We start from the raw sequence: 22441 nt of genomic DNA on the forward strand, positions 1-22441 counted from the left end.
AGTGCTGGAGGGAAACCGGATGGAGGGAGAAGTCTCCTTTAGGTACAGTGGTCAGAGAAGGGCTCTTTAGGGAGGGCACATGCAGACAGGCCTGCGGATGAGAAGGGCCCCCCTGTGATCAGCTGGAGGAAGAGTGTTTCAGAAGAACAGCAAGAGCAAAGGCCTAAGGCACAGCAGGGCACAGCGAGGTGAAGGACTAGGAAGTGTAACAAAAGTATGGGGAACATGGAGAGGGTACACGATGAGTCAGGTCAGATCTCTTTCTCTGAGAAATACATATATTTATGTATAATTATATCATATTGATTATATAGTTAATGCTAATTAATAATTATATACCAATTTTATAATGCTGTTTATATATTATATAATAATCTTTTTTAGATTGATCATATAATTATATATAATTTATATTTCTATTACATCATGTAATATATTATATAATACATACATAAGAAAGATCAATTTGGGGGCGTGTGGGTGGCTCAGTCGGTTAAGCCTCTGCCTTTGCCTTAGGTCATGATCTCAGGGTCCTGGGATCGAGTCCCACATCAGGCTCCCTTGTTCAGCGGAAAGTCTGCTGCTTCCTCTCCCTCTGACCCACCCCCCTCGTTTGCAAATAAATAAAATCTTTAAAAAATAAAATAAAAATAAAAAAGATTGATTTCAGGGGTGCCTGGCCAGTTCTGCTGGTGGAGCATGCCACTCTTGATCTCAGGGGTGTAGGTTCAAGCCCCACATTGGGTACACAGATTACTTAAAAAAAAACTTTACCCCTGCTTGTGTTCCCTCTCTCGCTGTGTCTGTCAAATAAAATCTTAAAAAAAAAAAAAAATCTTTAAAAAAGGCTGATTTGGGGAGGTCGGTGGGAGGATGGGGTAACTGGGTGATGGGCATTAAGGAGGGCACGTGATGTGATAAGCACTGGGTGCAATACGCAACTAATGAATCACTGAACATGACATCAAAAACTAATGATGCATTACATGTTGGTTAATTAAATTAAAAAAAAAAAAGATGGATTTGCCTTGTATGAAACCAGCTTATTCAAGACAAAATAAGTACACCTACTAAGTTGCCTTAAAACAACCCTAAGAAGAAGAAATTTTTATAAACTCCATTTTACAGATGCGGCACAGAGAAGCGAATTAACTTGCCCACTGGTCACACGGCTAGGAGGTAGAGTTCGGATGTAAACCAGGCAACCCCTCTCCCGTCCGCACGCTCCTAACTGCTGTAACCTACTACAGCCAAGCAGCTTCAAGACCTGCACCGCATCCAGTTCACAGCAAGCCGGCAGCTCGCAGGTCCTTCCTAGACAGAATTCTGCAGCCGTGCGTCACTAGGCCGAAGTCTCCGAGGTCCGGGACCTTGGTTACGCATTCACAAGTTGCCCGAGGGGCAAGCCCTGCGCTTTGCACGAAGCGCACCCTCCATTTGTGTTAAATACAGACATAGTGGAATGCTGGGAAGTTCTCCCTGAGGTCTAACCTCGGGCCATTTCCCAGAGCCGACAGAAGAGGGGACCTGAGCGGGGAGCCGAACCGCGACGCCTGCCACCAGTGGCCACCAGGTGTCGCCGCGGCGTCCCCGCAGCGGGAGGGCGGAGCGGCCGCATACTGGGAGCAGCATGTGGACGCTCGGGCGCCGCGCGTCTGCCGGCCTCCTGCCCCGCTCGGCGCCCCCGGGCTCTGCCCCGGCAGGCGCCGGAGCCCGGGGCCCGACGAGGGGCGCCCCGCTCTACGGCAGCCGGGGGCTGCGCGTCGGAACCGGAGCGACCCGCGTACCCAGCCCCGCCGTGAGTACCGCCGCCGCGCAACCGTCCGGGCCGCACGCCGGCGGAGGGAGGCCGCGCCCGCTGGGGACGCCGCGGGCACGCGCGCCCACTCCGCCGCGGGCACGCGCGCCCACTCCGCTCCGGCGGGGCCGCGCTCTGCCGGTGGCCGCGTGGCGGTGGAGCGCGGCAGTGGTGCGCGCTGCTCCCTGCCGGGCGCGCGGCCGCGCAGTCCGCCTTCTGTTTGCCGCGGTCACGTTTGCACCGGCCTCTGCTTTCCGGTGACAAGGGCAATGCACTGCGACTGCGGGGGGAACGCAACGCAGGGCAAGTGGCCGGGGACCCGCTCTCGGGGGTCCGTGGATGGCGCCGAGCCCGCCACGTCCCTTTGCCAGAACTTCCACCTAAGCGATGCTATATACTGTACAAGGTACTGTAACGAACATATATATGTCCATGACGGATAATATTAGTGTGGTACATAAATATATATAAATAGAACAAAGCGATACACAGACCAACATAATAGTCTGGCGTAGTGCGTACATATAATACTAGAGCGATGTTTCCAAGCATGGGCTGTTATGAACGAAACGCTCCCTTCGAGCGAGATGGAAACGTCCAGGCTGTGGAGCACAAGAGCTAGAGAAGCGAGGCTTTTGGAAAATGACCCGGCCTGCGCTCCCAAGTTCCGGCTCGATTCAGCAGAGCTGTGTGACCTCGGGGGACCTGGAACCTCCCCGAGGCATGGCTTCCTTTTCGGTCAAGAGATGAAAGGGTTCCGCCCATTTTGCCCAGCTGTCGTGAGGATTACATTGGGTTAACGGAACAGAAAGTCTTGAGCCCTGGAAGTTAATTCCCTTTTCTTCCCTTGGGGGCAGCAAAGAAGCATCTGACCCTCTCGCTCCAAGACCTCAAAGGACGAAGCCCAAAGAATGGCTGTGGGGTTGAGGAAGACTCACAGCGGGGGTGGACGCGATGTTTAATCAGGGTCTTTCGATTTTATTTATTTATTTGAGAAAAGAGAGCACAGGTGGGGGAGCAGAGGGAGAAGCACGCTCCCCGCTGAGCAGGGAGCCGGTAATGGGGCTCCATCCCAGAACCCTGGGATCATGACCTGAACTGAAGGCAGAGGGTTAACCGACTGAGCCACCCAGGCCCCCCTAACCAGGGTCTTGAAGGTGACAAGGGAGCAGGGAAGGGCATTCCCGAAGGAGAGACAGGCCTGGGCTGGGAAGGCAGATGGATATGGACACTGAGTGGCTGGTCTGCTGGACAGACTGTGCGTGAGGAAGGAGGCAGACAAAATCCAACCCAAATTGCCTATGGAGCTCTGGAAGTAGGACTTTGGACTTGAACTTCCCACCGCCCTGTTATTTGGCCGTGTTTGAAGAGAAGTTAGGATTGGTTGCCAACACTCAAAGCTGGGACCTTGATACTGGCCCCCCCTTCTTGGGAAATATAGGCAGCTATGGCCGTCCTGGCACCATGATGTCCCAGTGTAGAACAGAGACAGAGACACTTATTACCCCTCTCCTGTGCTTCTCCCACCTGGAGCTGCCCTGGCTTGCACTCTGACCCCTGCTGGTGTGGGCCGTGAGTTGCCCGCAGTTTGTAATTTAGGACAGTGACAAGATAGGGCATGGTCTTTGGGATGGTACCTAGTGGCTGTTAAGGACTGTTGACTCAGAAGCATGCCCAACTTAGAGCTGCCACCCAGGAGGTGGGCACTGGACACACACTGGGATTAGGGGTCTTGGGAGGTTTGGACGTAGTTAACAACATGGGTCACCCATTGGGCCTCCTCTACCATAGTAAATTAATCAGGTTTGTTGAACTTTGTAACACAGTTCCCTCACACATCTCCAGTATTTGCGGAACTGGGTGGATGACAATGGCAATTGGGACCACTATGTTTAATTTTTTCAAGCCCTTACCTGTCCTCAGGTTGACCCCCAAGGTCCCTGCACTCCAGATCTCAATCAGGACCTGAGTTCATTGTGGGGGCCTCTTCCCCACCCTATTTTCTCTACCGTGTATTCTTACTTCTACAGCAATATCCAAGAGAAATAGAATGGGAGCTGCATATGTAATTCTAAATTTTCTAGTAGCTAAATTGAAAAAGTAAAAAGCAGGTAAAATTAATTTCAACACCACAGAGGGCGCCTGGCTGGCTCAGTTGGTAGAGCATGTGACTTGCGATCTCAGGGTCACGAGTTCAAGCCCCATGTTGGGCCTAGAGCTTAGTTTAAAAAAAAATTCAACAGTACATTTAGGTAATCTAGTTTTTCTTTTTTTCTTTTTTTTAAGATTTTGTTTATTTATTTGACAGAGAGAGACACAGCGAGAAAGGGAACACAAGCCGGGGAGTGGGAGAGGGAGAAGCAGGCTCTCCACTGAGCAGGGAGCCCAATGCGGGACTCGATCCCAGGACCCTGGGATGACCTGAGCCGAAGGCAGACGCTTAACCGACTGAACCACCCAGGCATCCCGGTAATCTAGTTTTTCAAAATATTATCATCTCAACATGTAATCAGTACTGAAAAATCATTGAGATATCTAACAGTCTTCCAAATCCAGTGTATATTTCCCCCATCAGCACATGTCAGCTCAGATGTTAAACTGAACTTGTGGAAATGCTTGATTTCTATTTTATAAAATTCGCAATTGAAAAAACAAATTCACGGGACGCCTGGGTGGCTCAGTCGGTTAAACATCTGCCTTCGGCTCAGGTCATGATCCCAGGGTCCTGGGATCGAGTCCCGCATTGGGCTCCCTGCTCATTGGGGAGTCTGCTCCCTCTGCCTGCCGCTCCCCCTGCTTGTGCTCTCTCTCTCTGACAAATACATCTTAAAAAAAAAAATCTGTACTGTTTAAACACTAATGACACACTGCCACATCCTCACCACCAGAGTGAGAGACTGAATATGACCTGTCCCCTGGAGGGCTCTGGTGCTCTCCCGATTACCGCTGGGCCTCCCTGAGGGGAATCTGCTCTCCTGAATTCGGTCGGGCATCCCCTCCTTTTCCTAGAGTGTCACCCCCATGTATGTCTCCCTAAAGCGTGTGCTGTTGATAGAAAAAAGTTTTGCTGTATTTATTGTGCTGTGACTTGTCCCTTGTGCTCAGTGTTGTTTTTGAGGCTCATCGACACTGATGCACACAGTTGTCATTTTTTCGTTTTCTCTGCTGGGTAGTATCCCATTGGGTGAGCCCATCACACTCTGTCCAGTCTCCTGGTGACATCTGTGTGACCACCATGGTGCTGGTGGCATGATGGTGCTGCTGTAGGCGTTCCAGTGCATGGACAGAGGCTCTTTGTGGCCGAATCCCTCAGAATGGCATTGCTAGGCGAGGGGCCAGCAAATATTCAACTCATTTGATGCCAAGAATGGTTGTACCCGTCCATCCCCCGCCAGCGGTGGGTGAGAACTGACTCACTCTTCCAGGCTCTGCAGCTTTGTGCTTTGCGGAGGGGACCCCTGGGGTGAGGCCTGGCCTCCCTGCCAGCCACCCAGGCCGGGCCTCACCCTCCGCCTCTCCACTATTGTTGACATGCTCCAAAACTGAAATTGACTGGACACCCTCCAGCCCTGTGTTTGGGGTATTTGTGTCCTCCTGTCTAATGTTCATCACCAGTCTGCGTGGCGGGTACCATGACCCCTGCCTTCGGGGGCTCGGAAAGGGTGAGCAGGTACCCAGGGAACGTTAGCTTGGGGGAGAACAGGTAAGAGACCAGCAACTTTGGCAGCAGTTCCTTTGATGATTAAAAACAGCCGGATGTAGACTTCTACTTCTGGCTATGAGTAACTTGCATTAGCGCAAACCTCCCACCAAGAACAGCCCTCCAAGATATAAAAGTCAAAACCAAAAACGAAACAGGAAAAAGGCTATGCGAAGGTGTCAGACTACGACAACTAGGATTTGAGAGGCCAGGATCCTGGAGGGGAGGGAAACTCTGAGCCCCTAGTTCTCGAACTTCCCTTCCATGTCTGAAACCCTGTACGATTCCCAGGTGTGTGATTCTTATCCTTTGTGGCCCAGACCCTGGGGCCAGAGGGTGTGGGTTCAGATCTCTGCTCCTCCACGTATCGAGTGATTTGCTTCGGTTCCTCATCCATAGAATACAAATACAGCCTATCCTCATGTTTCATGGATCCTGGACTTGTGAATTCACCTACTCAGTAAAATTTATCTGTAACCCCCAAATCAATACCCAGGGTGGATTTCGTGGTCACTCTGGGACACACACACAGCAGCAAAAACTTAGAGTTGCCCCATGCTTGCGTGTTCCCACCGAGGTCAAACAAGGTGACACTCTGTCTTCTTCTCTCGGCTCCCACGGGGTCAAGTGTCCTTTCCACCATCTAGTTAGTGGCACGTTGTTTGCATTTTTGTGTTTTTGGTTGGTGATTTTACTGTTTCAAATGGCCCTGGAGCATAGGGCTGGAGTACTGTCTAGCATTCTAAGTGTGAGAAGGCTTAGGGCCTTACGGACAAAACACGTGTGTTAGATCAGCCTCGTTCCAGCCTCAGTAATGGTGCTGTTGGCCCCGAGCTCAGTGTTCATGTATCAGCAATGTGTATTAAACAAGATGTCTTTAAGCAGAAACGCATGTAAACGAGGTTATGTATGGATCAGCTGGTCACATGTGACCTGAAGCCTGCAGGAACCTAAGCCTGTATTTCCCGTAGGAGCATTTCACTAACCTCCTGTTCGTGGTGACTTTATAGAACAAACTGTCATAAGGAACCACTATAATAAGAGTACTTGCTTCACAGACTTGTAATGAGGACTAACCACATCCATTTCTATCAAGACTGAGAGCTGCAACACCCAGCAGATAGGGAACACTCTAGAATGTGCAGTAGCAATAACTGGTTATCATGCTGGCTCTCTTCTCTTTCGGAGCCAACCTTTTAAAATCACACCCTCTGTGCTCTGCACCCCTGTTTCCCCCTTTTCTGCTCATTTCTCAGCCCCGTGGCCTCTGCCTTCTCCTTTCTGAGCCTGCCAAGGGCACCGATGGCTCAAGAGAACAGCGGCCTCTGAGCCCTGCTCCAGAGTGACCTTTGGAGAAGGTGAATCTTACTACCAACCCCTTCCAGCCCTTGGGTGCCTTCCCAGGATGAAGTCCAGCTGAGAGCCTTCACAAGGCCCCATGGCCACCTCTCCATCCTCTCCCCTGACATCTCCACTCTGATGTACCACTTTTCTCTCCTTTTACAGGCTCCGTCCCCTCCCTCACTGGGGCAGGTCCCTCAGCCAGGCTCCCCTCGGTGTTTGTCACTGTCCTCTGGTCATGTCATCTGTCTCTCCAGCTGGCCAGTAGACGAGCGCCTGGACCCTCTTCCAGTTATGTGTTGGAGGAAATCAACAGGTCACATTATCTCCCACAGGTCATGTTAATGAAACCTGTCCATCTGCAGTCCAATCCTCTCTTCTGGACATCAGCAGACATCTGCCTCTTGCTGTTCATTGTTGCTTGCATTAGTCAAATTCCAGGAGCTTTGCTGATGCTTCCACGCGCCTGGCCTGTGCTAAACACCGCAGAATAGCCTGGAGCAGTGCTCCCCATAGAGCTTCCCGTGATGGTGACTCCGTTCTATGTGCCACTGGCCACATGAGGCCACAGGACACTTGAAACTTGGCCTTCCAGAACATGGGAGTCCTGGAAGTGGTGCTTGTCCCTCACTCAAATTTTAGTGGGAAGTGATGGGAAGTGACAATAAATTTAAATGTAAAGAGCTGCCTGTGGCTCGGGGCTATTATATCAGACAGCACAGGCTTAGAGAGAGCCCGAGAGAATGAACACAAGGTAATGCATTAAAATGAGGTGAAAACATCCCAGAAACACCCCTGGAAAAATTTAACGTGGTTTATTCCCGAATGAAGAAGTGGTGCTATTTAAACCGTGAGTTCAGGGACCGTAATGCACTGAGAAATGGTAATGTTCTTCTTCACTTTGGCTTTTAGAGTCTGAGCCTCCACCGCCTCGATCAGATCGTGAATGTCAAAAAGCAGAGCGTCTGTTTGATGAATATGAGGACAGCGGGAACTTTGGGCGACCCTGGGTAAGATAAAGCCCGTTCCACGCCAGAGAGCCCTTCTCCCTCCTCCCTCCTTCTCTCTCTCAATACACAACATGTGTATACCTGCTCACACTTCTATTAGCTTTTGTTTTTTAAAGATTTTATTTATTTGGGAGAGAGAGCGAGCACAAGCTTCAGGGAGAGGGAGAAGCAGGCTTCCCGCAGAGCAGGGAGCCCGATGCAGGGCTTGATCCCAGGACCCTGAGATCATGTCCTGAGCCAAAGGCAGATGCTTAACGACTGAGCCACCCAGGCGTCACTTCTATTAGCTTTTTAAAATTTTTTTTCCTTTTCTCTTACCGGTTTAAAAAAAGAAAAAAGCCCATCCCATCCAAAACCTGTCTTCTCCCTTAGCAGAAGCACTCATAAGCATCTTTCCGTATCAACAACTATCTACCACATTATTTTATTTATTTATTTATTTATTTTTAAGTAGACTTCTGCCCCAGTGTGGAACCCAACACAGGGCTTGAACTCACGACCCTGAGATCAAGCCCTGGGCTGAAATCAAGAGTCGGACGCTTCACCGACTGAGCCACCCAGGTGCCCCTCTGCCACATTATTTTAAATAAAATAATATTAAACTTGATGGATGTACCACAGTTCATTTAACCCGTTCCCTACTGCTGGACATTGGGTCGTTTCCAGAGTTCTGTTGTTACTCTCTTCGATGACCTAGCAGTTCGGGTCGGCCAAGCCTCTGTGACAGACAGGCCCCCAACTGTGATAGCTCAAGCCAGCAGTGGTTTGCGTCCCTGTGTTCCAACAGTCCAGGGTGGGCGTGCCTCTGGGCAGGGATTCAGGCACCCAGGGTCCTTCCACCTATCACTTGTCCGTACCTTACTGTCCTCTACACGGTAGAAGCCAGGTCACCCTGCCCGGGTTCCATTCCACAGAAAGGGGCAAGAGCATGACGTCTTGGAAGAGGCACTTGTCCCTCACTCAGATTTTAGTGGGAGGGACTGGGCCACATGACCCCAGCGGACCCCAGGGGATGCTGGGAAATAGAGCCTGGTGGGCGCCCTGGAAGGAAGCAGTGGGTTCTGGTGCAGAGCTCCCCAGCGTTGCCAGTCTGATGTCTCCATGGACCCTCCTTCCACACGCACACACAGCACATTAGCCCCTAACCCCAAGGCTGCCACCACAGGCCCTCTCATCAGGTCTGTCATCCACTTCAAAGGCCAAGATTTCCAGGTGACACGCCGTCCTCTCTCGAGGTCTAGGATCGGCTTCTCTGGCCGTGATACACACGTGTACAAGCGTGCACGCACACACACACACACACACACACCCAATGGAGAGGGGTTGCTTCACTTTTGGGCCAACTCCTGATGTCATCTGTCTTTTTCATTTTAACCATTCTGGTGGTATCTCATTGTGATTTTTTAATGTATTTTCCTGAAGATTAATAAAGCTATACCCCTTGTTATGTGTCCACTGGCCATTTGGATATGTTTTTTAAAATGGTATCTGTTCGGGGCGCCTGGGTGGCTCAGTTGGTTAAGCGACTGCCTTCGGCTCAGGTCATGATCCTGGAGTCCCAGGATCGAGTCCTGCATCGGGCTCCCAGCTCAGCAGGGAGTCTGCTTCTCCCTCTGACCCTCCTCCCTCTCATGCTCTCTGTCTCTCATTCTCTCTCTCAAATAAATAAATAAAATCTTAAAAAAAAATAAAATAAATAAAATAAAATAAAATAAAATGGTATCTGTTCAAGTATTTTACCCATTTTTTCTATTGGGTTTTCTTTTTCTTTTGACTTGTAGTTTTTTGTTTGTTTTTTTTTAGTTCTTTATATATTCTGGAAATAAGCCCTTTTTCAGATACATGTAATGCAAGTATTTTCTCCCACTTTGTGCTTTGCCCAACATAATTTTAATCATAATACAAGCAATTTTAATAAGCATAATGTCCAGCTGAAGGGGTCAGGTTGAATAAATATTATAAAATAAAATACCAGGAATATCCGTATGTGCTAATATGGAACAATTTCCAGGATATGTTAAATAAAAACTGCAAGGTGCTTCAATTTCTATATTAAAAAGAATATAAAATTCTGGATGGATATAGAAGAGACTGTTATTCGTAGTTGACTCTGCGGATGGGGGCTGCTTATTTGGGAAGAAAGTTTCTTTACAAACTTTTTTTTTTAAGATTTATTTATTTATTATTATTATTTGACAGAGAGAGTGTGCATAAGCAGGGGGAGAGGGAGAAGCAGACTCCCCACTAAGCAGGGAGCCCAACGGACCATCCCAGGACCTCAGGATCATGACCTAAGCTGAAGGCAGAGGCTCAACCGACTGAGCCACCCAGGCACCCCTGTATAAACTCTTTCATGCTGCTTAAATTTTTTCTCTGTACATGGTAGCTATTTCCCATGAATTTTTTAAGTAAAAAACCTATGTGTCGGGGGGCCTGGTTGGCTCAGTCTGTGGAGCATGCGACTCTTGATCTCTGGGTCGTGAGTTCAAGCCCCACATTGGGTGTATTTACTAAAAATAAATTAAATAAGTAAATAAATAGATGTGTGGGTTTGACGTTAATGAAATGGAGCAGTTTGGTAAACGTGTGTTTTGGGGGTTTTTATGTTTCCCCTGCAGCTCTCTGGATGAGACCACCTATGAAAGACTGGCGGAGAAGACACTGGACTCCCTAGCAGAGTTTTTCGAAGACCTCGCAGACAAGCCTTACACATTCGAAGACTATGATGTCTCATTTGGGGTACCTTTTTGCTTATTTTCATTTTTTTCTGTTTCCTCCCTAAGAATTCTAGCTCACTAAGGCAAAGAATTCCCCTCCAGTGGAGTTAAGCATCCAGCAGCTTGCGGTTACGGGTGGGACCCAAAGACTGGCACGTTGGTGTTCCAGCCCTACCCCACCAGGCTTGTGACCTTGGGCAAGTCATGGCCTTTGTGAGCCCCATTTCTGCTTAAAAATATAGGTTCTCAAGCACCACTCAGTACTCGTGAAGGTGAATCAGGGAGGGACCCAGACCTGTGTTTGTCTAGCAGGATGACTCTCCTGGCGGCATGGGGAGGCCTGAACCACTCCTCCTTAAGCAGGGTGTGTTCAGAGCACACAGACATGGGCCCCACTTCTGGGAGATTCTGAGATTCTGATCAGCAGGTCGGGGTGTACTATCAGGAAACATATTTTTGAAAAGCTCACCTGGGATTCTAATGTGCCCCCTGGGTCCCACCCCTAGAGATTTTTCTTTAGTTCGTCTGGGAGCATGTCCCAGGCAGGACAGGGGAGTTAATTTTTTAAGTTTTTGTAATCACTCCTCAGATGATCCTAAATGCACTGGGGGGAGCCGCGGAGCCCTGAAGCCCAGGGAGTGCTGCTCTACATCAACTGGCCACCAGGTGGCAGACTTGAGTAGTGGTCCACCTTCGCCTTTAGAATGCTGTTTACGCCTTAGGGAGCTGCGGCTTTTTTGCCAGAAAATCCCCCACGGAAATTAATCCTCTTGGCGGCAATTAATTAATAGTCAGAAATGTTATGAAGTGGAATTATTAGGACAACCAGCTGTCAAGGCTAACGTGATAGAAATGCTGTTGGATATTACTGTGGACAGAGAAGGGACTCCATCAGATGGAGCAGGTAGCAGAGTCTGGAAGATTTCAAGCCTGGTTGGAAGGACAGTGAGGGACTTCGAGGTCAAATGTAAGGCAACGGGGCCAGAAAGGGTTGGATGCCTTCCAGGTGGATTCGGGGACTGCTGTGAGCATCATCGTTCGGGGCAGGGCATTCAAAGTGTTTCTGCAGACAGCCTCAGAAGGCAAGCTGCTGGGGAACCCTTACTAACTGGCCCCCACAGCTTGACTGTCTGTGGAATGGTGGAGCCAGGGGAGTTACAGGTCTCCTCTCCCCCAGCCTCCCCACCAGGGGCTAGCTGTACTTACAGGGAAACCAAGTCTCCAGCTAAACTCGGCCATGCATACAAACATTCATTAACATGCCACAAAAACAGTCACACCACTCATTCTTGTAACATTAGTGAGAATACTTAGGGACTCAAGTATTTTTGCATGAGTGTTTCATTAGAAGCAAATGTACCAGTGTTCTAGCAGCTGGATTCTGTTTACCCCCTGGAATCTAGCAGCAAATGCTCCTGCTCAGGGGCGCCTGGGTGGTTCAGTTGGTTGAGTGGCTGACTCTTGGTTTCGGCTCAGGTCACGATCTCAGGGTCCTGGGATTGAGCCCTGCATCGGGCTCCGCACTCAGCGAAGAGTCAGCTTGAGGATTCTCTCTCTCCCTATGCCCCTCCCCCCGTTCTCTCTCTTTTTCTTTCTCTCTAATAAATAAATAAATCTTCAAAAGAAAAAAGGCTCTTGCTCAGTGGTGGGTCACAGGATCTTACCGGAGTCCTCCCTGCAGAGTGTCTCTCTGACCCAGCTGCTGGGGTTTCCAGATTCTGTAACCCATTCCTGCAAAGGGAGAGGCACCTCTGTTTTTCTAGCCAGTCCATATACCTTAAGTGGTCATTCTCCTCACCAGGAAAAAATTATTTCTAACAAATCATTTACTACTTAGGAAATGCTCTAGTATAGATGTAGAAACTAAAGGCATACAGTAGCTGACTCTGTTGTTGGGACTTCTGATTAAGAACTTTGAAATGCTATCTACCCTGGGGTGTGAATTCCTAATAAGAGTCTCTCAAGTGCTCGCTAACTTACACATTTCACAAATCTATTGAAACTACATTATAGGCAAGAGAATACCCGTAACACTGTTACTTGAGCTTTCTTGGGGTGCAGTCTTTCCCTGTCCCCAGGGTCCAGTTGGGCATTGCCTCCTCTGGGAAGTCCTCCTAGATGCTCCAGGCAGATAGCACGCTTACTTCCTTGCCCAGCACTCCAAGGATGAGTCTGTAGAGCACTGATCACCCCGTGTACCAGCTGTCGATTTACACATCAGCTCCCATGGTGAGACTGAGTTCCTTGGCAGCCAGGACACTGTCCACTCTTGGTATCCCAGTGCCTGAAACATTGCCAAATACATGATAGGGACTTAATAAATGTTGATTCAGTACATAAACGAAATGGGGCCCACACACACTCTCATTGATGCCACTCAGCATCATAGACGTTTTACCAGCTTGGTCCTGACCAAGTAGACAACTGACAGCAGTATTCCAGATAGACCCAAGAACATGTCTGTTCTGTTTGCTCTGTGAGCGCTCCTTGGCTGTCGTGTGGGGTGGGTAACTTGGGGGGGTCAGCGTCTGGGTCCAGGCCTCACCCGCACTGGCCCTGCCATTAGAGGGGACTGCCCACCAGAGCAGAAAGCACCTCCCATCACTAGGATCCATGGAGTCGGCTGCACTTGACCGGCAAAATCTGACCAGGACCGGGAGAAGGACTGTGCTGTCTGAGGGGTTACCTTCGTTTTTCCCCCAGTGGAGCCCTGGCCTCTTTGACTTTTTGATGAGAATCTGCTGTCATGTTCTTTACTCACTAAGCTGTCGGCATATCAGTGCCATAAAGCAGAGGTTCCTTAACCTTTCCTGGACCTTCTTCCAAGAAAACCTTCCCCATACACCTGTGTGTACAATTTCAGCTTCAGGCCGGGACAGTCTGCAGACCCCTGAAGACCACCTCTGGGTCCCAGGTTACAGACACTTGCTCAGAGGAAGCATTTTATTGGATATGGAGACAAAGCATCTAGCCTATCCTGGATTTGTATTTTCTGTCCAAGAGTCTGTAAGTGAATTATCTTAACTTCTGTGAGTGCCAGGTTCTTCAGCTGAGAAGTGGGTGACATCCCTCTACTTCTCCGAATTTCCATTAGGATTAAATTGGAAAAGGGCTTCACATTCATTATTCTTACTCCTTAAGAGGGGTATCTCTTTTTGGAGTGTGGGAAGCCACATATACCTGAACTCGCCTGACTCAACATGCCATCCCATGGGTGTCTATTTCTACAAAACAAGCTAGTGACAACAGAAATTGCTCCTTTTGCTCCCGAGTGTGTAGGGCTGATACTGAGTGGCGGGAATAAGCCTCTACCACGCTGTGGACAGGGGCTGTTCTGACTGGTTAGTGCCCCTGTCCGCAGCTGCTGACGATTTTGACTCTCTCCCCTCCCTTTAATTTTTAAAAATTAAAAGAAGGGGGAGGGGCAGAGGGAAGGAGGCAGAGAGAGAATCCTAAGCAGGCCCCATGCCTAGCACAGAGCGTGATGACACGGTGGCTCGATCTCACGACCCTGAGATCATGACCTGAGCTGAAATAGAGTCGGACGCTTAACCCACTGTGCCCTCAGGCACCTCAAGACACTTTTAAGTAAACGAAAGGTGGCAGTCCCACCAAAATAGTAAGGGTGGATTTCAAGGAAAAAAATTGATTTCTTTTAAGGATTTTATTTATTTATTTATTTATTTGAGAAGGGGAGAGAGAGAGCACAAGCAGGGGGAGAGGCAGAGGGAGAGGGAGAAGCAGGCTCCCCGCAGAGCAGGGAGCCCAACTTGGGACTCGATCCCAGGACCCTGGGACCATGACCTGAGCTGAAGGCAGACGCCCAACGACTGAGCCACCGAGGCACCCCTCTTTGTTTTCTTTTTAATCAGAAAAAAATGTTACTGGGGCGCCTGGGTGGCTCAGTCAGTTAAGCGTCTGCCTTCAGCTCAGGTCATGATCTCAGGGTCCTGGGATGGAACCCCACATCGCGCTCCCTGCTCAGTGGGGAGCCTGCTTCTCCCTCTGCCTCTACTCCTCCCCCTGCTTGTGCTCGCTCTCACTCACTGTCTCAAGAATAGATAAGATCTTTTTCTTTCTCTCAAATAAATAAATAAAATTTTTTTTAAAAGTATCACCCAATAGAGTTCTCTCTTGCCTGTCAGTTATATTACTATTATTATGTATTATTATTATCACTGCCATTTACCTTTTCAGTAGCTGTTTGTGTTTGCAAACCAAACACAAAGTGTTCTAAGAAACATCGGGGCCTCTTGATCGGACAGGGGCTCTAGAAGCCCAGAGAAAGGCAGTGGTGTGTCTCCGTGGCTTATGCCGGGGGTGGGGAACAGCGAGGGGCTGCCTCCTGCACGCCAGCTCCACTAAAGGGACTGAGCTGTGTGGTTGCTTCTATAATATTCTGCACATGCTAAAGAAACCTCAGACCTTGGAAGTAAAGGGCTCCTTTGTTGAAAGAGTGTTTTCAAATTTAAATGAGCATTTATTGAGCAAAGGTGGACCAACCAGGCTTTTAGAGAATTCAGGGCTCTTTAGGGGAAAATAAAGCCCTTGAGAGCAGTTTGTGAGATGTGTGGGAAGGGTCTGAGGATAAAACCTGTCTGGAGGGGCGCCTGGGTGGCTCAGTTGGTTAAGCGACTGCCTTCAGCTCAGGTCATGATCCTGGAGTCCCGGGATCGAGTCCCGCATCGGGCTCCCTGCTCAGCGGGGAGTCTGCTTCTCCCTCTGACCCTCCCCCCTCTCATGTGCTTGCTCTCTCTCATTCTCTCTGTCTCAAATAAATAAATAAAATCTTTAAAATATATATATATTTAAAAACAAAAAAACCCAAAAAAACCTGTCTGGAGTGCGGGCCTTCTACCAGCAGAGCTGGCTCTATGGCTCTTCTAAGACCAGCAAAGCCGGTGGTTTGACCGCTTCCTTCTCTTTGCCCTTTTTTCGTTGTTCTGGTAATGAACGTGCCCTGTCTGATGTTTGGGCTGACGTGGGACTCCGGCAGAGTCGGGGTCTGCGTTTTTTCACATCCTTTTGTGCGTTCTGGCTGGGCTTTGAGGGAACTGCGGCAGCGGGCAGGATGCGCAGCCTCCCGTTGGCCGGCTTTCACTCCTCAGACAAGCCACTGCTGTCTTTTCACCTCGAGACGGGAATAATGAGAGTTCTCTCCTCGCCAGCCTCCCAGGGAGTGAGGGAGAGCACTACGAGGTCTAAGTATTATCGTGATTAGTCATAGTCTGACTCAGAGCCGTGTGCTTTCTGCGTGATCTGCCGTGTCTAACACGAAAGGCGCTTCTTCGCGGTGTGTCTTGTGTACCAACGTCGAGATAGGAAGCAATTTAGCAATTGTGACAAAGTGATAACTTTGTCTTGTTCTCTCTTCCTCGTGCTTTTGCCACCTGATCCGCCAGAGTGGTGTTTTAACAGTTAAACTGGGTGGAGATCTAGGAACCTACGTGATCAACAAGCAGACCCCAAACAAGCAGATCTGGTTATCTTCGCCCTCCAGGTATGTCCAGAAGTCCCCATCTGTCCTTGTCCAGCTCATGGGAGGGGTGGCGCTATGGACCCTTTACAAGGAAGGTCACCTCGTGGGTGGCTGTCTGTGAGCACACCTGATGCTTCACACTCACCCCATCCTCGTAGGACAGTTAACCCTGCTTTAGGAACTTCGGTCTACCAGTAATCCGGCTGCTGCAGGCAGATACTGGGATGTAGATCGGAAGCAAAAAGTTTATAACTTTTCAGAACCTGGCCTGGACAGTTTCTCTCTATGAAATCACTGCCCTGCCTTTTAAAAAGCCACTTTTGATGTTGCAGCCTCAGAACGAGTTGCACTTTGTCTTCAAAGCAGGTTAAAGTTTGGCCTCTAGTTTGTTTTGAGCATCCCGCTAAAGGTTGGTTGAATTCCCTCTGTGAAATTGGGCTGCCTGCCCTGTGGAGGGGGGAGAGCCTCTTAAGCTGGGACTCCAGGGCATTGAATCCCTCCTGTGTTGATCACTGATGTGCTTTCAGTCTTGTGGAATAAATGATTTGTTGGAGGCCGCCTGCGCTGCATCTCAAGGCCTGAGAACGTGCAGGGAGAGAGGGCCCCTCATCGGCCTGCATCTGTTGGGGTCATTATAAGGGAGTTTTAGAGAGACACTCACAAAAAGCTCTCAGACCAGCCTTCCTGGGTCACTCGTTACTTCCAAAGACAACATACTGACTGTGCATTGGGAAAGGCCCAAATATAACCAGCATGCAGTTCTTTGAAAGCCCAATGGTATTTACATTAAAAAAAAAAAATTAGGGGCGCCTGGGTGGCTCAGTCGTTAGGCGTCTGCCTTTGGCTCGGGTCATGATCCCGGGGTCCTGGGATCGAGTCCCACATCGGGCTCCCTGCTCAGCGGGAAGCCTGCTTCTCCCTCTCCCACTCCCCCTGCTTGTGTTCCCTCTCTCGCTGTGTCTCTCTCTGTCAAATAAATAAAATCTTTAAAAAAAAAAAAAATTATAGGGGCGCCTGGGTGGCTCAGTCAGTTAACCATCCAACTCTTGATTTGGGCTCAGGTCATGATCTCCATAGTGAGATCGAGCCCGGAGTCCTCTCTGCACTCAGCAGGGAGTCTGCTTGAGATTTTTTTCTCTCCTCCCTCTGCCCCACCCCTGATGCGCACGCTCTCTCTCAAATAAATAAATAAATCTAAAAAACATAAATTATAACTCTTCTTCTGCCCCAATGTTCACATCATTTTTAGGCAGTTAATATTTTACTGTTTATCATGCCATGGTGTGTAATTATTTGTTCAAAATAAGTAAAGCGTTATGCTTCCTTTGCCCCAACTTCATCTAGGAAGTATGTTATAATTCAACAAACAACTCCAGAAATCACCCATTTCTAGCAAGACCCTTATAGATTGCATTGCTTTTTTAGACCCAATTAATTTGAACTTGGGTGTTTTATCCTATGCGGGCCAATTAGCCTGTTCTCTTTGGCCTCAAACAGTTGTCCCATCCCTAACCAGAGCCATGCATGAGGACTGTACATTCTTATCCTTTACCTCTGGAGGAACCATATGAGAAACTGCATGGATCAGTTCAAACCCAGCCATCACCTTTGGGGATTGGTGGCTGTATAAATATCAGGCAGGGCACCAGAACCATCTATCATGGTTCCACTGAAGGAATTCCCTGTCATATCTGGAGACCAAAAAAGTCCGTATCGTGTTTGGACACCCCTACCAGCAATATGATCCTACCCCAGGCTTGTTCAGTCTGTAATTCATGATGGGAATCTGGAAAGAAAATCTGCTAAGCAGCCATTTACTATCACAGATACTGTGTTCCTCAAGAAAAAAATTTATTTTCCACTCAACTTCTCACATCCAAAATAATCTTTCATAGGACTGCATTGCTTTTTCTTTTTAAAGATTTTATTTATTTACTTGTCAGAGAGAGAGCACAAGCAGGGGAAGTAGCAGGCAGAGGGAGAAGCAGGCTTCCCGCTGAGCAAGGAGCCCGACCTGGGACTCGATCCCATGACCCTGAGATCATGACCTGAGCCAAAGGCAGACGCTTAACCAACTGAGCCAGCCAGACGTCCCAAGAAAAATTATATTAAGAGGGGCGCCTGGGTGGCTCAGTTGGTTAAGCGACTGCCTTCAGCTCAGGTCATGATCCTAGAGTCCCGGGATCGAGTTCCGCATCGGGCTCCCTGCTCGGCAGGGAGTCTGCTTCTCCCTCTGACCCTCCTCCCTCTCATGCTCTCTGTCTCTCATTCTCTGTCTCAAATAAATAAATAAAATCTTTAAAAAAAAAATTATATTAAGAAAAAAAAAATAGTATGGGTGATTGCCAGGAGCCGGGGAGAGGAGAGGGTGGAGACTAACTGCTCAATGGGCACAGAGTTCCCTTTTGGGGTGATGAAGTGTTTTGGTAGAGAGAGGTAGTGGTTGCACTTGTTATGAATGTACTAAAATAGTAATAATAATATAGGTAAGGGACAAATCATGTGAGTAGTACACGAATGGCCATCATTTTAACAACCCTGCTCTGACATAGCAGGTACCCTCTGTGAGTTCGGGAAAGTGAAAGCTCAGAATGTGCTTTACAGAGACTCATCGAGAGGGTTCAGATGTTTTCAGGTCTTGAGAATTGTTCTGTCAGATTGTTGCAGGGGATAAACTGGGTACTTGTTCTTACATAGAAAGACCTGAGACAAGAAGTCAAATGGACGTCTTGTTAAATTGACTTTCTGGACCTCTCTTCCGGTCAGTTTCTTGGTGGTGGCATTGTGGAGTCAGCATTTACTACCTGTCCTCAAGGGCTGTCCTCGTGGACTTCCTGCGTATTTATTTTGTCTTGCAGCGGGCCCAAGCGCTACGACTGGACAGGGAAGAACTGGGTGTACGCGCACGACGGCATGTCCCTCCACGAGCTGCTGGCCATGGAGCTGACTAAAACCTTAAAAACCAAACTGGACTTATCTTCTCTGGCCTATTCCGGAAAAGGCGCTTGATGCCCAGCCCAATCCCAAAGACATGAACAGCTCTAAAGCCCAGACCCCAGCTCCGTCCTGCAGCTGTGTGTCTGGTCTGTTCCATTCCCACTTTGGAGGACAGTTGCATGGCGTGTAAGGAAGAGCTCTGTGAAAGAGCATGTTGCCTCCCACCCTCCCCCAAGTTCGGATTTGTAATTTCCGTAGTGTTTTTGGATTTATTGTCTTGATTTCCTCCCTCACAGGATATCCCTTCTCTTTTATAATGTCCCTATACTCATACATTTATATGTAACCTTACAACAAAGGAAAATAAGAAGGAAAAATTCAGGAGGAGAAATGACTTGATTTCACTCTTTGTCCTTTGAAGGACTTAACTGCCTAAAACCACATGAAGAGGGCTGGCCGACCTCCCCTTTCTGTCCCCAAATAAGACTCATTAAAGAGTTGCCTATAAATGTTGCCACGCCTCTTGAAAATGTCCACATTCCTAAGCCCTTTATTATGGAAGTGTCAGTGACATTCAGGAATTCTCAAACCAAAGATCATTCTCTGTCTGCATTCGTGTCTGCCAGGCTGTGAACTGCACGAGACTCACAGAGACGTGATGTTTCTTCCAGAGACGTATATAGGGACATATGCACACATTTCATTTCATTGTGTGTGTGTGTTTTTTTTTTTTAAGTGAAGCATCCGCATAGATTCAGCTGCTGCAGCACAAGTCTGAGAATGCAAAAACTCTCCCAAAGAAAAGGGGAAAAAGGGCCATCTTCATAAGTTCGTGGATGTAGTGTAATAAACTAGGTCACGGGGCTGAGGGGGTGCTTTGCAAATTATGAAGGACCACATAAATGAAAAGATGTTCATGTTAATGAAAAGAACCCTGGTCCTTCACTTGGCTCAGTGCAACCTTTTCTTACTAAAGAAAGATTTCTCAGTAACGAGGCTACGCAGACATGCAGCATCTCCGTTCTCTATCTCTGGGTGAGTTTCACAAACTCCCTGCACCTGTTTCCCCACGTGTTAAATGAGAGGGTGGAACTGAGAGAATATAGTGGATTCCCAGCCCAGACATTCAGTGATCCTGTCAGGCCAACTTAACAGGCTGGTTTTAATTCCTTCTGGTAGATGAGGGGATGACCAAGAACAATTTTCTTAAGCTATAGCATAAATACATGGTTATTGGTATCATTCCACTTGAATTTCAGTTGAATTTATGTTCAAATAGTACCCATCTTACATGTCTTTACTGTGCTGAGCTTGTGCTGTGGACTGAATGCCTATGTCCCCCCCAAATTCTTATGGCGAATCCTAACTCCTGTGTGATGGAGTTAGGAGGTGGGGCCTCTGGGAGGGGTTGGGTCATGAGGACAGAGCCTCAAGACTGGAATTAGTGCCCTTATAAAAGAGACCCCAGAGAGCTCCTCGCCCCTCCCACCATGTGAGGACACAGTGAAGACAGCCGTCTGTGTCCCAGGAAGCAGAACATCACCAGACCCTGAATGTGCTGAGGCCTTGACCTTGGGCTTCCCAGCCCCCAGAACTGTGGGAAATAAATTTTTGTTGTTTATAAGCTATCCAGTCTATGGTATTCTGTTATAGCAGCCCAAACGGACTAAGACAGCCTGCCACACCATAGGACCTCATCTTATTTTATCTTTTAAGATTTTTTAATTTATTTGAGAGAGAGTGAGTGAGAGAGAGAGAGAGAGACCATAGTGGGGGAAGGGCAGTGGGCAGAGGCAGCTGGAGAGGGAGAGACTCTCCAGCAGACTCCCCGCTGAGCACAGAGCCCTCCTCAGGACTCTGGGCTCATGACCTGAGCTGAAGGCCGACACTTAAACGACTAAGCCACCCAGGTGCCCCCATAGGACCTCATTTAATCTTTACTGATCTGCATCTTATACATGAAGAAACCAAGGCTCAGGAACATTAAAACCCCTCCAGAGTTATGCTCCTGTTCTGTTATGTTCCTACTAAAGAAAGATTTATTAGTGACAAGTTTATGCAAATGTGTAGCAAAGGCTTTTGCCGTGGGTGAACAAAAACCACATTTCATTATGGAAAAAAACCTCTTAAAAGAAAAATGTAAACAAACGCTAAATGGTTATATAAAATATTTCCTTTCTTAAAAAAAATTTAAAAATTCCTTTCTCCAAAAGTAAAATTATTTGTTAGTGTGGGTGGAAATCTTTAAGTGTGGTAGGTCAGTACCAGTGAAAAAATAAAATCTGTGTGTGTGTGTATGCACGTCTATCTCTTGTGATGAAAGTTTCACTATCTTGCTTACTTGGAACTCAGTTAAGGGATGCACTCACCTATCTGGGACATAACAGAAAAGATTTAATCAGGCTGCTGTAACAGGAGAATGTAAGTTAGATCTGTGCTCTTAACGCTTCCCTTGTAGTCTAGCTTTTCAGGCCTATTTACTTTTACTTTACATACAATGCTAACTAGTTTAATTATTTCCTTTCTAAGGCCCTGGGAAATTCCCATTTGAACCATAAGAACAGCCACCCAGGGAGGAATAAAAATCATTCTCTGGGGACACCTGGGTGGCTCAGTCAGTTGAGCATCTGCCTTTGCCTCAGGTCATGATCCCAGGCTCCTGGGATCAAGTCCTGCATCGGGCTCCTTGCTGATCAGAGAGCCTGCTTCTCTTTCTACCTTTGCCGCCGCTATCCCTGTTTGTGCTCTCTCTCTCTCTCTGACATGGAAAGATAAAAATCTTAAAAAAAAAAAAAATCATTCTCTGACTAGCAAATGAAAAGCATCACAGTGTGGGGCCAGGAGCCTCCCACAACTTAGACCCCAGGAGCACATTTATGGTGTCCCCCACATTAAGGATGAGTTCTCAGGAAAACGTTGAAAATGTTCAGTATTACATGTTAGAGTATTACATGTCAAAGGAGGCAAGAAAATATGTGATTTAATTTCAGAAAGCTTTCTATGATGTTTAGCTTCCTGAGTGGATAGAACCCCGGCCACTTGAAAATATAACTACCCAGGGCACCTGGGTGGCTCCGTCGGTTAAATGTCTGCCTTTGGCTCAGGTCAGGATCCTGGGATCCTGGAATCGAGTACCACATCAGGCTCCCTGCTCGTTGGGGGAGCCTGTTTCTCCCACTCATGCTCTCTCTGTCACTCTCTCTCAAATAAATAAAAATCTTTATTAAAAAAAAAGAAAATATAACTACCCAAAAGGGCTTATTTACCTTTCTCTGAGGATACAGAGAAGCACTCAGGTATGTAAAAGAGACCCTGAGTTTTGTTTTTTTTTAAAGATTTTATTTATTTATTTGACACACAGAGAGAGAGAGTGAGAGAAAGAGAGATCACAAGCAGGGGGAGCGGCAGGCAGAGAGAGAGGGAGAAGCAGGCTCCCCGCAGAGCAAGGAGCCCGATGCG

At 48.1% G+C, this 22441-nt stretch overlaps 1 protein-coding gene, 1 long non-coding RNA gene and 1 other non-coding gene across 4 annotated transcripts in view; 2 read left to right on the forward strand and 1 right to left on the reverse strand.

The window, feature by feature from the left end:
* The first annotated feature begins 1601 nt into the window (after positions 1-1601).
* FXN (frataxin) lies at positions 1602-20610 on the forward strand. 2 transcript variants are annotated; one of them, XM_064579189.1, is made up of 5 exons: positions 1602-1798; positions 7752-7849; positions 10468-10588; positions 15969-16066; positions 18904-20610. In XM_064579189.1, exons 1-5 carry the CDS (start codon positions 1631-1633, stop codon positions 19052-19054), a joined length of 636 nt encoding a protein of 211 aa, XP_064435259.1. In that variant the 5' UTR covers positions 1602-1630; the 3' UTR covers positions 19055-20610. The 2 variants fall into 2 exon arrangements, with proteins under 2 accessions (XP_064435259.1, XP_064435260.1); XM_064579190.1 differs by lacking the exon at positions 1602-1798 and adding an exon at positions 4131-4267.
* TRNAA-UGC (transfer RNA alanine (anticodon UGC)) lies at positions 3939-4011 on the forward strand. The gene has a single exon. It is a non-coding gene; the product is annotated as a tRNA-Ala (tRNA).
* The window catches only part of LOC135362676 (uncharacterized), a 62144-nt gene continuing 44547 nt past the window's right edge, over positions 4845-22441 (reverse strand). The window contains exon 3 of the long non-coding RNA XR_010407624.1: positions 4845-12850. This is a non-coding gene — a long non-coding RNA (uncharacterized LOC135362676). The remainder of the gene's footprint in view (positions 12851-22441) is intronic.

The sequence above is a fragment of the Mirounga angustirostris genome, unplaced genomic scaffold (assembly GCF_029215605.1).
Source record: "Mirounga angustirostris isolate CCGP_5_RB_7025 unplaced genomic scaffold, mMirAng1.0.hap1 SCAF_15, whole genome shotgun sequence".
In the NCBI taxonomy this organism is placed as follows: Eukaryota; Metazoa; Chordata; class Mammalia; order Carnivora; family Phocidae; genus Mirounga; species Mirounga angustirostris.

Bases quoted from the DNA above. Each gene is read 5' to 3' on its own strand.
- FXN (XM_064579189.1), top strand. From the start codon at position 1,631: ATGTGGACGCTCGGGCGCCGCGCGTCTGCCGGCCTCCTGCCCCGCTCG. The intron at 1,799-7,751 runs GTGAGTACCGCC...TTTGGCTTTTAG, and splicing joins CCCGCGTACCCAGCCCCGCC to AGTCTGAGCCTCCACCGCCT. The intron at 10,589-15,968 runs GTACCTTTTTGC...CTGATCCGCCAG, and splicing joins ACTATGATGTCTCATTTGGG to AGTGGTGTTTTAACAGTTAA.